Source organism: Schistocerca serialis, chromosome 8 (genome assembly GCF_023864345.2).
Source record: "Schistocerca serialis cubense isolate TAMUIC-IGC-003099 chromosome 8, iqSchSeri2.2, whole genome shotgun sequence".
In the NCBI taxonomy this organism is placed as follows: Eukaryota; Metazoa; Arthropoda; class Insecta; order Orthoptera; family Acrididae; genus Schistocerca; species Schistocerca serialis.
Window position 1 is genome coordinate 63,754,456 of NC_064645.1, and position 16,914 is coordinate 63,771,369.

The following is a 16,914-nucleotide window of genomic DNA, read 5'->3' on the forward strand; positions in this document are numbered from 1 at the left end:
GAAATGAGTTAAATATTCTAGTCCTGTGATGCATGACATAACAGATAAGAACAGATTTTTCCACCTGATGAGGAATACTTACGAGTAAATATAGCATTTGCCATAGTGTTGTACAAGGTTTTCACAACAAATAAGGAGAAACTCGAGGTGTATGTCAACAACATCCCTGTCTGAGAGTTTTTAACCTGAGGAGTCTATGTCGTCATTGAAATGGTTTGAACTGCTGTACATCCAAGCCACTGGTGCTTGACTCTCAGATCAGGGCGACTGGCAGCAAGAGTGATCATGAGGATGTTGGACAACAGGAAGTTGTGGATTAGCTTGGACTTTAATGGGTAGCAGTTCCCCTGCTGGGCGGCTCTTCAGTAGATGGCGCTGGACTAGAGGTGATTGGTGAATTTTTTTTTCTCTTGAGACAGCGTGTTCAGGTAAAATAATGAGCACTATATTCGTAAAAATTATTGTGAGGTATATTTCTCATGTTTCTGTTGGCTAGGACGCTACTTATAAATAGGTATAAGTGTGTTTAATTCCAAATGATGTTGCTACAGGAGTCTTGTATTCAGCGGTAGAATGTTACAGGCACATTGGGATAGTGGGTCATTGTAGATTGGCAGGAGGCTACTCCCTTTCACTTCAGTGATAGCTTGCTATCCTATTATTATCATCAAAACCGATCCTAGCCATACAGGGCTGTTGGCTAGATTGGCTGGAGGAACTGTCTAGTGCTAGGCTAAAAGCGAAAATAAATTCTCCACATCCAGCAGTGATTCATTTATAGATCGACAGGAGACTACTCCTGTTTATTTCAGTGATAGGTTGCTGTCCTATTAATACCTCCCACCCTTCCAGTACAGGGTTATTGGCTAGACTGGCTGGAGCAACTCGCTAGTGCTTGATCAGTGGCAGCTCAGATTGTTTAAATAAGCAATATACTGTACTGCATACAAAATAAAGACTTTCGTCTGTCCGATATAACAGCCTAGCACTGACGGAGTCATTTTTATCGCTCATTTTCAGATGGGGGGGGGGGGATGTTGTTTGTGTTGTGAACTAGGTCAGTTGGTCTCCAAACCTCAAGGTGAACATACAAAATTTGATGTTCCTGCCAATAAGTTCTAATTTCTCGCCAAAATTTCAATTTCCCGCTATTTCCAAGGGTAGGGGGCAGAGGATGGTGGTAGGAGAGTGGAGGGAAGGAAACCAGGTGCCAGCTAGGGAAAACCCATGACGTCATTAGGGGGTGTGATAATTAATTGATCAATTTGTATAATTAATTTGAAGCCAGTTTCACAACAAAATTTTCCTCGGAGCTCCATTTCCCCACTTCTATGGCCTGCTCTCGAATACGCTGACGGATACGTGCCCACTCCTTCTTGGGCAGCTTATTCTTGTGAGATGCTGAGTTTTAATATCTTTCAGTGTACATATTTTCAGTACTGCAAGTCGGCCATATGTGTCGTCACGTCATTGGTTGTTTTTGAAAGCTGGGACTGTCAGCTACTAAGCTGCTGACGTGTGCAGAGGTCCGCCTGTCAGGTATAGGGTCACTGCTTCTATGCTGAGCATCACATCTTTGTTCCCAAAGCAAGAATGCCGCCTGGGTGTAGAGTATCACAGTTTAATTTTTTCAGAAGCTTGATGCCAAATGTAAGGAACAATATGTCGTCCACATGCAGTATAACAGAACTAATTGCTGCAAATAAGTATGGAAAGTTTCAAGTCAAAACAACTTGTAAAGCTACAAAAAACTTGGCTGTTCCATGAGTTCTGCTAGTTAACTTGTCTGGTAATAAGCACAGGTCAATTTAGAGATCGACTGAATCTGTCATGAGAAGGCAATGAAAGCTTTGTGAACTAGCAGCATGTTACTTTTCAAGCCATCGACAAAGGTGCATCTCACAGCACAGACACACCGGTCGTGTTAGGAAACACAGATGAGCGCCCCGTCTCGTGCTTACCTGGTGTCTGCAGGTGGGTTAGCAAGCAGCCGACTCACTACGATTAAGTCTTCAGGCTGGCTGCGCATCGCATCTGCCCATCCCTGCGTGGCCATTACCTGGAAGTTGTGGGCCCTTATGAAGGCGACTGTGGCCGCCGTCAGGCTTGTGCAGGAATGCCTCACCGCAAACACCGCCGTGGCCGCCGCGTTCTCCACGGCCAGCTGAGTGATCACTTGCTGCTCGCAGGCAGCCTTCAACCCGGACACGCCATACTTGTCGGCGGCAGTTAGCAGCTTAAGCGCCATGTCGGGCAGCTGGGGGGCCTGGAGGCTGTACATGTAGCCCAGCAGCTCCCTCATCACCGGGGCCTCCACGTCTGTGACGACGACGTGGCCGCTGCTGGCCTCCAGCGTGTCGTGTTGGAACATTGCCTGGAACACGGGGCTCCTGGCGGCCAGGACCGCCCGGTGCGCCGCCAGCCGCGTCTCGCCCGCCACCAGCGTCACGAATGCGCCTTCCCCCGCGTCAAGAAGGGCGCCCACGCTCACGGCTGCGGTCTCCTGAACCTCTTCAACTGCTGCCATTGCGGATGACTCTGAAAGATAACGCCACTGAGCAATCCTTTGCCCCTAGATAGCATCTTCAGTACTTGTGTGAGGCATAGAGAGACCTGTGGTGAGGGGCAACAGTTGTTACAAATTGTCCATTACAAGTCAAATACAACACTATGATATCGTTACTTTGTCAAACTGGTGCTGGAGGTCAATAGCTGCAAATCTTCAACAACCCAATAGCAGTATCTCCTCAACACCCATTATACTGCACATGTCCACGGAAGCGGTGGAGACTTCATTTGTCTAATTCCTAGCTGCAGTGCAGTTTCTTCATGAGGTCTTTCAAAACACAAATCTAGCACAAATCGGTAACAAGGTAACAAGGACGTATAGCGGTGCTTCCCTAAACGTTTTACCCTCCTAGTCTCTATGGGTATTCCCCCTATGGGTATTCCCCAACTGTATTTTTTGACTTGAATCTGAATTAATCTGCTCTTAACAGCTAGTCCTGTATGTTGCTATGCAGGAACCGGTTCAGCCAGTGAATTCCTTGCCTGTTACTAAAGTCTGGGGTGTCTCACTGGGAAGTTTTACTTCAGGGAAACTGTCAGAGACGGACTCCAACTGCTTCTCAACTCGCCTGGCATATGCCAACATGACAGTGTCCAACCATGCGTAGGGCGATATGTTGAGCCAGTAATAGAGAATATGCCATCAATTCATCTAAAATACGTGCTACCGTTTTCGATGTAATCTTACGTTACCACACCACTGGAGATAATACTGATAAGTGGACAGTATTCATTGGCATTATGAAGCAGTACTGAGAGAATGCTGCTTTGTGTGCCAATGATCTCTGAGTGTCACTAGACTGATTGCTGTGGTACTGTGTGGCGTAATAGAATTTTTCTCTATTTAATACTCATGAAATATGGCCTTTGCACATGAGAATGAACCCATCTTTGATTTATTGTAATTGTCACACTTCACATTTTGTGTCTATTCCCTTCCATTTGTGTCTGACTGCATGAAATTTGGATGTGGTGGGATATGGAAAGTTGAGGGACTAAGCAAAATTGCTGATGGGTAGTGGGTTTGCCAAAGTATAACCTGTGGAGAAAGTTAAGCAAAGAGTTTGCCTGACAGCTTAGTAAAACACAGGCATAATTGACTGCAGAGGATGTCAGGCGGCTACAGCTGACAGCAGACGTTCCCCTCCAAGTACTTTGAGCAACGAGGCGCTCTTGTGGAGCTCTTGCTGCTAAGGCGGAAAATAAGTTATCAGTTCCATCATGCGCGAAAATATCTGCAATGTGTCGTTTACATCCGATGTGGACAGGGACGTGTCATAATTTTGATGATACAGAGTAATAGGCAAAACTCACCTTGTGACCATTGAGACTGAGTGTTGGCCATCACCTCTGCAATCTATTTTGTGAAAGTTGTTCATTTGAGAGAACGTTTGAGACTACTGCATTTTAACTGTAGTTTTTTAGGGATAAAGTTGAATCTTATGCAAGTTTCTTTGTAACGGGGCCATGAGCACATGTTCGAGCCATTTCTGGGAGTGGGGATAAACGAGCAGAAATTCAAACTTCCGTGGATGTTTAATCTTGTTAAATGTATGCTAAAGTAAAAAGAAACGGGTCAGAGTATTTTGCCAAGTGAGTCTGACCATCTGTGTAGTAGCAGTTCATGTAGCAAATAAATCGAGAGTAATTCAGGTGTTGTTTAACATCCTGTAGTTTCATATAATGACTTTGATGTCCCTCAGCCACGTCTTACGTAATAATTTGATAATTTTCGGTGAGTTATCTTTGTGAGTTGTAACGGATTCCGTGTGTTCCTGCCATTGTGTTACTTCGGCTGTGCTTGTTCAAGTAATTTGTTTCAGTCCTTTAGAATGAAATAATGGCAACTAAAGCCAAATTCATCCAAGTACTTCACATTTTAAACTCAACATTCAATTTTATTTGTGGAGCCAATCCACTTCACTTTCTTTACGAGGACAATATCAAATATGTTGGCCCATCATAGTAGCGTGCAACACAATTTCGGTACTCGCCGTCGTGCAGTTGCGTGCAACCCCTCAGGGAGCCCTGGTTTGCTCCGTTTTCCTACAGTGTAAGTTAATGCAATTAGTCGGAACACCAAGCACGCGCACCCCCCACCCTACTCCCTCCTGTAGTTTTTATGCGTTGATGTGCTGTGAATGTTATGTTGCGCGCTGCTAGGCTGAAAGATATTATAGTTAATCCATACCCATATCGTATAGTGTGCCCGAAGTTTCTTTTGCACGAACGAGACGAAATACGGGAAGAAATTTAACTGTTTTCATTATTTGACATGTGGTTCCCACATCGTGAATACATACTGTTGGAGCTGTGGTAATTACTGTACCAACAATCTATATTATACAGGGTGAAGCGAAAGTTGCTCACTCGGGCTTCGCAGCGCGATTCCTCACATGCCAGCGATAAAAAAATGTCTCTCACAAAATTTCGTCCGGCGAGTACATCTGGAAGAAAAAGGACATTAAAGAGTGGTAATGTGGCAACACTGTAAGTACATGTATGGTAACCACCTCTGTCAGCACCTATTAACCGTGACGCACATTTGGTGCAGTGGATACAGTTTTCGGTTAGCATGCAGGACGTTCAGGGTTCGCTCCTCAGTTGGGGAATGTGTTTTTTATTTGGTAAATGTTGTCCAGGTGGTACGGTATCTGACATCTTAATCGTCAACAGCGTTGCAGCGGGTCCTCTATAAAACATTTGCACTTACATACTACAATCGTAGAAATGGAAGATTTTTCAGCTTTGAAAGAAGCCCTTTCCACGTAGTGGGCGTGAAATTATTCGCACCAATTCATCTACTATATGCGAAACCTATTTTGTTTGTACCCTCCTCTAATGGTCCCATAGATTACTACAAACTATTATTCTTGCCTCGTTCAGGTCCATTACATTCCGTTAGGGCCTTACACTACCAGTAGGACTAGCAACGAGCCGAGCGGTCTGAGGCGCTGCAGTCATGGACTGTGCGGCTGGTCGCGGCTGAGGTTCGAGTCCTCCCTCGGGCATTGGTATGTGTATTTGTCCTTAGGATAATTTAGGTTAACTAGTGTGTAAGCTCAGGGATTGATGACATTAGCAGTTAAGTCCCATAAGCTTTCACACACATTTGATCATTTTTGACTAGCAACGTGCTCTGCGAATAATGTCCAAACTCCGCTACTATTTGTATGTGTTATCCCACTAATTATGCCTTTCAGTATTGAGTCCCGCAACCGCATGCTGTTCAGTACGTATCTCAATGCATTATTATTGTTATTATTATTATTCTATCGATGGTATTGTGGAAACATCACGTCTATTACCGTTAGGAAAACATTGTAATTCGGAACTGAACATTTCACAATTAGCGGTGTCGGGATGAATCATGCAGAACAATATCTGTCAGAGGGGTAATGCGCGTTACGTGGAACATCATGCAGGACTGACGGCATATTTATACTGTACGCGCTGTCCACCAGACAGGGACTAGTTGCGACTGGAGTAACACGCCCGTGACAGACTCCAATGTACATGCGTACACGTACCGAATTTTCTCACTGCAAAACTCTAAACCAGTGTGGCAGTATGACATACACAAACGATGAATATGTGGATATGATTCTGGTCCTTGGTGCATCTGATAACCGGTCTGGTGTTGCCGCTCATGAATATGCTGCTAGGTATCCTCGTCGACGCCATCCAGATAAAAATGTTTTTCGTCGTCCGGAGATGCGCCTTCAGGAGTCAGGTTCTCTCCTTCCACCATCTCGTGACAGAGGTCGTCCACGGAGTCTCCATGTTCCAGCTACTGAGGAAGCTGTTCTGGAGGTCATACACCAAGAACCTCAGCGAAGTACACTTATTGTAACAAGGCAGCTGCGTGTCTCGCAACGCATGGTAGTTAACTTGCTGCACGGGCATGAGCTGCACACCTGTCATCATGCTTTCATGCAAAATCTGTATCCTGCAGATCGCCATCAGCGGATGCAATTCAGTGAATGGTTCCAACAACAACAGGAAGACAACGATGACTTCGTGAACAGTGTAATATTGTCGGATAAAGCAGCATTCATTCGTGAGGGTGTTTTCAATACGCACAATGCCCACGATTGGTGTGAGGTTAACCCGCATATCACCCGCGACTGTGGATATCAAGTTCACTTTGGTATCAACGTCTGGGCAGGAATATTGGGCAACAGGTCCCTGCATGTTGCCTGGCCGGTTGAGTTCATGAAGGTATCACGCAATCCTCTCAAACTACGTGCCTGATGCGCTGGAAGATGTTCCACTACATGTTGGCCAGAGGATATGGTTCCAACGTGATGGTGCACCTCCACATTCTGGAATTAATGAGCGACAGTATTTGGACACAACATTTCCAGGTAAATCGTTCAGACGTGGAGGTTCAGTTCTATGGCCACTGCGTTCACCTGACCTAAATCCGCTGGATTTCTTCCTGTGGGGCCGCTGAAGGAACACGCGTACTCTACTTAGCCGACGAATGTGGAAGAAGTGGTAGTGCGTGTTCATGCTGCTTTTGTTACTGTGGTCGCACCTTTGCTGCGAAGGGTCCAGAGCTGTGTGATTCCGTGGGTTGCTCAGTGTTTGGACGTGCAGGCAGGTCGCTTTGAGCATTTTTTGTTCTGACAACGTATTCTATTGTGAAGGTCAAGCATTCATTAATATGGGCATTATTATTGTCACTGGTTGCTAATGTGAGACATCTGAGCGCTCATATTACATGTAGTATAAATGACAAGTAGATGTTGTGTTATTGTACTGTGCTATCATCTTCAGCATCTCGAAATTAATATTGTTTATACAGTTATTCTGTCCTATGACAGGTTATTTGTTTCAACTCTCTATTTCTTATTTGTCGAATCAAGTATTTGTTATGTTCAGTGTTACAAAATGTTGCAAATTTACGCTACATGTGAACTAAGAAACGGTATATATTACAGTATGAAATGTCAGAATAAAATTAGCAAATAAAAAAATACACCCTCGACCTCCTGCATGCTACCCGAAAACTCTGTCCACTGCACCAACTTTTTCTGTTATTTTTTCACATTTATGCCCATCACGCATAAAACAATATAATAATCATTAGACAATTTGTGAAATACTTGAGGATGGAGGAAAGCAGATATTATAAAGTTGACTAGCCTTTCAGCTACACTGTCGCGACATTAATTGAAAGTTATGTATCTGAAGTGATCACATCTATATAATAAGTCTTTTACTGTAAAACTGCCTTACACATCACAAAAATGAACAGGGCAATGTGCAGCCATTGAATATTACATTATATCAGATAGAATCTTATAATTTTAACCAATCGACAAGGACATTTCCATAAAAACTGTCAATTTCCAGATTACTAATATAAACAAATAACGCAGTTTTAATGTTTTGTTATGGACTAATGCGTGCTTTCGCGGCGATATCCGTTGATAAAACATTCTCGGGTTTCAAGCCGCTTCTCTTTTATAGCCCTTGACTCTTAAAACTGCCGTCTTGTATCCGTACAAGTTGTAAACAGTCTTTCGCTCCATGTATTTTACTCTTGCTACCTTCATAATTTCAAAAAGGGTTTACCAGTCAACATCGTCAGAAGGTTTCTCTAAGTCTAAAATGGCGGTAGGCATGCGTTTGCCTTCACTTAACCCATCTTCTAAGAAAAGTCGTAGAATCAGTACTGCGTCGCGTGTTCCTACATTTATCCGGAATCTAAACTGATCATCTCTCAGGTTAGTTTCTCCCAGTTTTTCCATTTTTCTGTAAGGAATTAGTGTCAGTATCTTGCAGCCGTGACTTATTAAACTGCCAACCGATGTGGCCGAGCGGTTCTAGGCGCTTCAGTCCGGAACCGCGCGGCTGCTACAGTCGCAGGTTCGAATCCTGCCTCGGGCATGGATGTGTGTGATGTCCTTAGGTTAGTTAGGTTTAAGTAGTTCTAAGTCTAGGTGACTGATGACCTCAGATGTTAAGTCCCAAGTGCTTAGAGCCATTTGAACAGTTTTTTGAACTTACTAAACTGTTTTGAACTGTGCGCCACACGCATTAACATCGGAAGCTGAGAAGAACAGACGACACTATTTCCTGATTTATTTGCTTTGCTCCCAGACAAAAGTCAAAATACATACAAAACTCTCTTCTCTGGAATGAAAATACAACAGGCCTGGGTGGTCACGGAAGGTTGGAGTGACACATTTTGAAATGGCTACAATTAAAGTTGTTTTCGTAGTGTTCCCTGAAACATCGCATTCCAATTGTAATTTTCACTTCAGCAAATGTCTACGGATGAAAATACATGAACCCGGGTTAACAGAGGAGAACAGATTAGAGAAGGAGTGTGACTGTTTTGCAGCATATGTGCTGCAGTGCCACATCTCCCACCAAACAGTGTTGTTGATGCGTGCACGCTAATAATAGAGGAAATGACCAGTGGAAAAAGGTCACGGAGTTCTCAGACTATATTGTCAAACAATAGAGGGGAAGTCTTAGTGCAGGAATTGAAGATTGAAATATTTTTAAGCACCGGAACAGGACCACGGATGCTGTCGAAGGCTGCCGTACGAAACTAAGCACGTCTTTAAATGAGAAACATACAACCATATACTTTCTGATAAATAGGCTGAAGGAAGGTAAACGATATATTTGAAATTAAAAATATGGTTCCATTCGCCTGTCCATACAAATAAGAAAGAAATGTACGGAGACATGGACAAAAGTTTAAAAGCCGTAATACCAATACACAGTGATCAGCCAGGACATTTTGGACACCGTCCTACTATCGATATAAACTCATCCAGGCGACAGCAGCGTCATCTGGCGAGGAATGACTGCTAGTCAGACACACCTACGGCGCAGCTGCATGTAATGTTGGTGAGATTGCTGTCCGTGTGTGTGGGGAAAGGCGCCCGAACTAGCTGAGTTTGACCGACGCCAGATTGTGATGTCCCAGAAGCTACGCACGAGCATTTCGGAAACTGCATAACTTCTCGGATGTTCGAGGAGATCTGTCGTGAGTGTCTTCAAGACGTGGCGAAGCCGAGATGAAACCACGTGAACACGTTTTCGGGTTGGACGGCCACCCTTCATTGCAAGTGTCGGATGTCGTAGGCTGGGCAGACTGGTATAGCAGGACAGGCGGCCATCTTTGGTGGAACTTCCATCAGACTTTAAGGCTGGGCAGAGTACAAGCGTGTGTCTCAACACACAGTGCACCGAACACTCCTAGTGATGGGCCTCCGCACCCTATGACCCGTGCATGTGCCAATGTTAACACCACGACATCGGCAACTACCACTGAAATTGTAACGGGTCCATGTGAGAATTATGTTATATTATCACTCTTAGTATAGTCTGCAAATGTAAATGCGGGTCGTCTGCTGACGTATGCGTGGGCTGTCTGCTGTGGGTTCTCTGAATGTGGAGATGCAGTTCAGCCAACCATTGTATCAAGTAGAGTGCGACTGCACTGGACCAGAGACACGTTAGTTCCCCGCGCGCTAGCAGGCCCCGTTAGATCGGCAAATGGCCGCGGTGCAGACTCTCTGAGCCCTTCCGGCCACCGCGTGTGGAGCCCGGGCGATGGAAGGCGGTTAGGCATTCCCTGCTGAGACTCTGGTGAGTATAGTCGCTCTGCGTGATGGCTGCTATAATCATCTTAGTAAGGACATATAGTCAGGTTGCATAAAATTGCTGTTTTTTTTGTTTTTTTTTTAGGGTATGACTGATGACGGGCCAGCACTTCATATAACCGTACCATTAAGTATAGTGAGTGATCAAGCAGTTATTTTCATAATTAAATAAAATGTTGTTGTTATATAAAGTTCTTTATTTCACAGCAACGTCTTATTTCCGTTACCATTCCAGTTAAGTTATTCAAACTTTCAACTTAAAGTCAACCACTAATCAGAAATTTTGTAGTGATATTTGCTCATGCAAACGGTCGTAGGCGTCTCGCCACATCTGGACCCGGTCGAACATGTCCGGGATGTGACTGAACATGGCGTCATAGCTCATCCCTCCCTTCCCTGGAATTTACAGGAATCAGCTGACTTGTGTGTGCAGATGTGGTGCCAACTACACCCACGACCTACCAAAGGCGCATTGCTTCCATGCCATGACGTGTTGCTCTTATGCGAGCCAAAGGTTGCCCGAGAGGTTCAAGAAGGTGTTTAAAAGTCTGGCTTTGTTACAAAAAAATTGAGTAAGAAATTAAAACTTATAACGAATGGCAAGAAGTTTAATCATTTGCAGCAAAAATATTGCAGAACAAAGGATAAAAGTAGAAAACATTTAAAGGTGGCCCTGTACTGAATACATACGCAGTCCTAAGCCTAGATGAAATGTGTTATCACGAAACGGTCGGCGGAGCCTCCTCCACTGCTGCGGCTTCCTCTGACGGCAGGAAAGGCCATGGGTAAAATATTTGCGGTCGCATACGCTGCGCTGACGTTACGAGTCGCAGAAGTCACTGTCGCAAAGCCCACGTCAAACCGCACAGCCTTCTTCTCTGGAACAGCACCGACGGCGCCACCGAGATTAAATTCACCATCCAGCGTGTCTCGCCACCAACAGCGCCATATACAGTCACTTCACAAGAGACTGCGGAGAGACGTGCTGGGCAGTGCAGGACACTGGCACACCTACTGGTGGTCGGTTACTTCAGGCCATCATCTCTGCTGCCCATGCCGGCCAAATTCTGGGAATGAAAAATTCATCCACCACCTGTATTCGAACCGGCTTACGTAGAAGTCGAGCGACACTTCACAGCCGTGCGTTGCTGACTTCTTACCTAGTTTTGTTCGTTATTGTTCTCACACTTTGGTAATTTTTATTACAGAGGTCACCCAGACGTCTGAAGGAAGATTCTAGCTGCAGTGACGGCTTTTTTTTTACTTTTTATATATACATCTTTTATTACGGCTCCACCATGGAGCGGAGAGGCTCTCGGGCGAAAGTCATTGAAAACCGGCGCCGTGGGTCAGGTGCCGCACCTCAATTATGGAATCAGCAAGTATTACCCAGGCCACACAGCAAACGTCAGGTTTCCTCTTCCTCTCTTTTTTTCCTTCACAACGGCGCAACCGAAGAAAAAGAGCAAAATCGTCGTCACTGGAGCTGCACGTATTCGGAGCACCTATACGAGAATGCTCCGACTGTGAGGACGCGACATAGGTTTGCCGGCAGCTGCTCGTGCGGCCGCACTAGCGAGAGGCAGTGTTCCCTGTAAGCTTATCTGTCCGTCGCTGACACAGAAGATCGCAAACCTTCTTTCCTTCCCGTATGGGCAAGCAGTGCAGTGACTAGGGTACATGTAAAGCTTGCTGGGGCAGGTTAAATGCTAGCTACAGTGACATCGAAAATTCGATAGTAATACTGGCATTTAATTTTGACATTCCCACAATTGACAGAAATTACAAAAATCCGAATTTTCTTTGACCACCCACACACTCCTGAGAATGGCACATTCACTAATTTGCAATTACGCACCCCAATTACTGGTAGCTACGTTGATGAATACTCGGCACCTCGCAAGGATAACTACAAGATCAAGAATACTATATAAGTTGTTGGACGTGGTTAAGCGCTGGTCAAAATCTCGCTTCCGAGCACACAAAGAGCTCTAAGCGCAGAACTCTGCATGGAACACGCGTTGGTGCAATGGTGCGATACAGACCGCTTATCTCCCACACTGTTCCTCGTCGTGTAGACCTAAAAAAATGCGAAATCCTACACCTATAGTGAAGGCAATCACTCTAACTGGCCCTACGGTGAAGATACCGAGGATTCGGATGGCTCTGCCGTCTCCGAATCACAGCACTCCCAGTCTGAGGTAATCTCAATTGAAAGTTGCTTCTCAAATTTCCACCCCACAGGACAGCACGAATAATGCAAGTTAGAAATCAGATGCCAACTTTCTTTTGACAAAACCCGTAACTCGAATACGAGAAAAATCCCTCTCTGCACTATTCTGCACAGAGGAAAAATTCGCGTCTCAGATCTCGCGGGATGCGTTCTACCTAGCCGACGTCCAAGTCGAAGTCCGCTCCCTTCGAAGACGATGGCCAAGACGCCGTCTCCAAGTCCTTACCACTCGATGGCTCAAGGCGAAGACCCCTCTCACCAAAACTCTCCCGTCTTCGACGCGCACGAAAACGCGGCGGAAGAATACTCACTTTCGGCCAATGTCGATCGCCCTAACATCGCCGAAATCCCTCCAACGCCATTTTTGAGATTCTACCCAATGGTCGCGTCGGTCATACCGCCTCTAGGCAAACGATATTCCCGTCTTCGCCACGTGCTGCCCAGCGGAGGTGGCTCCGGAGGCCGGACTACCCACAAAAGCGCCGTATTGTCCCGCGTTTCCGGTGACCGCTACCTGCCGCCCACGGCGGCCCGGCGAGCTACGGCCAGCTGCAGACTTCATAGTCTACAATTCTCAACTTTGACACTTTTCACCAGCGGTTTAAGTTAGTAACTTAATCATGCAGACATGCGGGGAATACTCTTACTACTCGAGAGTGCCGTAAATAAAGTCATGACCTGATGCCCTTGCCAGTCCCTTCATTATTAATACTAATTTTGGCAAGCTATCGTGTAAGTGCCCAAATCCTGGCACCCTACATCCGTTCGCCATTGCGTCAGCCTCGCTGCCCACTCCCTGCCTCGCTCCCTCCCCCTTTCCAGTCTCGCTGCCAAACAGAACAACAAGTCCTGTCAGGAAGGCCGCACTGCGTCACGTCCGGACGCCTGTTTCCTGCTGACAACACAGCAGTCTCGGAACGCCACACATTTATTTACTTGGTGGGAGCCGTTACGCCGTGTGATCCACTGCAGAGCTGTCGATTCATTACGAGATGGTAACATTCCGGCCGAATACTGCGCAAGGAAACAGTAACGGAACCCGAGGGTGTGCCGAAAAGTAATACCTCCGATTTTTTATGTGAAATCCCTTAAAGCTTTGTCAATAAAACAAACTCTATGAACATTCTACACTACTAGCTATTAAAATTGCTACACCACGAAGATGACGTGCTACAGACGCGAAATTTAACCGACAGGAAGAAGATGCAGTGATATGCAAATGATTAGCTTTTCAGAGCATTCACACAAGGCTGGCGCCCATGGCGACACCTACAACGTGCTCACATCAGGAAAGTTTCCAACCGATTTCTCATACACAAACAGCAGTTGACCGGCGTTGCCTGGTGACACGTTGTTGTGATGCCTCGTGTAAGGAGGAGAAATGTGTACCATCACGTTTCCGACTTCGATAAAGGTCGGATTGTGCCTATCGCGATTGCGGTTCATCGTATCGCGACATTGCTGCTCTCGTTGGTCGAGATCCAATGACTGTTAGCAGAATATGGAATCGGTGGGTTCAGGAGGGTAATACGGAACGCCGTGCTGAATCCCAACGGTCTCGTATCACTAGCAGTCGAGATGACAGGCATCTTATCCGCATGGCTGTAACTGATAGTGCAGCCACGTCTCGATCCCTGAGTCAACAGATGAGGACTTTTGCAAGACAATAACTATCTGCACGAAGAGTTCGACGACGTTTGCAGCAGCATGGACTATCAGCTCGGAGACCATGGCTGCGGTTACCCTTGACGTTGCATCATAGACAGGAGCGCCTGCGATAGTGTACACAACGACGAATCTGGGTGCACGAATGGCAAAACGTAATTTTTTCGGATGAATCCAGGTTCTGTTTACAGCCTCATGATGGTCGCATCTGTGTTTGGCGACATCGCGGTGAACGCACATTGGAAGCGTGTATTCGTCATCGCCATACTGGCGTATCACCCGGCGTGATGGTATGGCGTGCCATTGGTTACAAGTCTCGGTCACCTCTTGTTCGCATTGACGGCACTTTGAACAGTGGACGTTACATTTCAGATGTGTTACGACCCGTGGCTCTACCCTTCATTCTATCCCTGCGAAACCCTCCATTTCACCAGGACCTTTATGGAGACAGAAAATATTCGACTGCTGTCCTGGTCAGCACATTCTCCAGATCTCTCACCAATTGAAAACGTCTGGTCAATGGTGGCCGAGCAACTGGCTCGTCACAATACGCCAGTCAGTACTCTTGATGAACTGTGGCATCGTGTTGAAGCTGCATGGGCAGCTGTACCTGTACACGCCATCCAAGCTCTGTTTGACTCAATGCCCGGGCGTATCAAGGCCGTTATTACGGCCAGTGGGGGTTGTTCTGGGTACTGATTTCTGGGGATCTTTGCACGCAAATTGTGTGAAAATGTAATCACATGTCAGTTCTAGTATAATATATTTGTCCAATGAATACCCGTTTATCATCTGCATTTCTTCTTGCTGTAGCAATTTTAATGGCCAGTAGTGTACTTGGTGGGAGCCGTTACGTCGTATGATCCACTGCAGAGCTGTCGATTCATTACGAGATGGTAACATTCCGGCCGAATACTGCGCAAGGAAACAGTAACGGAACCCGAGGGTGTGCTGAAAAGTAATACCTCCGATTTTTTTATGTGAAATCCCTTAAAGCTTTGTCAATAAAACAACTCTATGAACATTCTACATTTTTATTCTTCATGACTACATATTTGTTTCTCAACAAACCCATACTGACGACGAACAAATTTCTCGCAATAAGAGACCAGTTTCTTGAAACTGTCACTGTAGAGCCCGCAGCTCGTGGTCGTGCGGTAGCGTTCTCGCTTCCCGCGCCCGGGTTCCCGGGTTAGATTCCCGGCAGCGTCAGGGATTTTCTCTGCCTCGTGATGGCTGGGTGTTGTGTGATGTCCTTAGGTTAGTTAGGTTTAAGTAGTTCTAAGTTCTAGGGGACTGATGACCATAGATGTTAAGTCCCATAGTGCTCAGAGCCATTTTTTTTGTCACTGTAGAATAGCTTTCTAGACGGAGCCACAAGCTCACCTCAGGTTGCACTGCTTCATTAGTACTAAACTGAAGTCCCAGAAGGTGTTCTTCATCTTACTGGCCGGAGTGGCCGAGCGGTTCTTGGCGCTTCAGTCCGGAACCGCGCTGTTGCTACGGTCGCAGCTTCGAATCCTGCCTCGGGCATGGATGTGTGTGATGTCCTTAGGTGTAAGTAGTTCTAAAGTCTAGCGGACTGATGACCTCAGATGTTAATTCCCATAGTGCTTGGAGTCATTTAAACCATTTTGTTCCTCATCTTCTAGAAACAGATGGAAATCGGTTGGTGCCAAGTCGGGACTGTACGGAGGATGACCGAGGACAGAGAACCCGAGGCGTCTGATTGCCGCAGATGCCGCAATGATCGTGTGCGGTCCGGCATTGTCATGATGAAGGACAGGATGCTCCGCGTGTGGACGAACTCTCCGAATTCGAATCTCGATTGCAGCACGGTGTTTCTCACGCACCGACATAGTTACGTTACCGACATAGTTACGTTACACACCGCCTCGTTGCACGCCACAATTCGGAGCGTTCAAGCAGCAGCGGGTTGCAGCTAGCGTCGGCGAAGCAGAAAAGTCGTCCGAATGATATGCGTGATGTAATACCTCAACCAGCATTAAGAACAGAATAAAAAATTCGGGGGCATTACTTTTCAGCCCGCTTCGTAATATCGTTACCATGTCTTTGGTCCGCATTGTCTAACACGACGTTTAGCTACTTTAGCTTAAGAGCAAGTAAATGAACAGCAGTAGGAGCAGTGTTCGCTTCCGTTGGATACACTTCCGAACGGCTCAGGCCGGTTGCGCACACGGCGGATTTTTTTCCGCCGCGGTCAGTTGAACGTCGCTGCTCGCAGAACTCTAGCGTTTACACTTACGGCGGTAAAACCTCCGTCGTCAGCAGCTTACTGTGTTGCAGGCTATTCGCTTTGCGGTGCGTTTGGGCATCTAAACGAGTCAGGCAGTTTTTTACTGGCAGTGCTCGTTCATGATCAAACCAGTTCACACAAGTTTACAACTTTATTTGAAGTAGTTGTTGCTTTTAAGCACACGGTGTCGTCTGAAATGAACAGAGTGCGAATTATAAGTTTATTGTTATTACGTCGACGAATGAAAAGGAGAAGAAATAATAGTGTAATTTGGGTTCATCCAATTAATGAAAGAAGAAGGGGGGCTGGAGCTTTCTACACGTTGTTTGAAGAGTTGAGGCAGGATGACACGAAATTCTTCAATTATTTCAGAATGTCGGTGTCTGCCTTTGACAGGCTCCAGGGGCGGTTGAAAGATACTATTCAGCGGAAAAATACCAAAATGAGGAATTGTATTCAGTCTGTAGAAATGCTGGCAATAGCACTGAGGTAAGTTTGGGATAATCATTTTCAAGCTAGTTTTAAAGTAACGGTATTTATTGATAAAATTGCGAAGAAAG

The 16,914-nt window shown here is 45.9% G+C and overlaps 1 protein-coding gene across 1 annotated transcript in view; it reads right to left on the bottom strand.

The window, feature by feature from the left end:
- LOC126416556 (poly [ADP-ribose] polymerase tankyrase-1-like) overlaps positions 1–16,914 on the bottom strand; it is a 70,735-nt gene that overhangs the window by 37,086 nt on the left and 16,735 nt on the right. The window contains exon 2 of the mRNA XM_050084300.1: positions 1,962–2,538. Within this exon, the coding sequence (XP_049940257.1) occupies positions 1,962–2,527 (566 nt within the window). The 5' untranslated portion in view covers positions 2,528–2,538. The remainder of the gene's footprint in view (positions 1–1,961; positions 2,539–16,914) is intronic.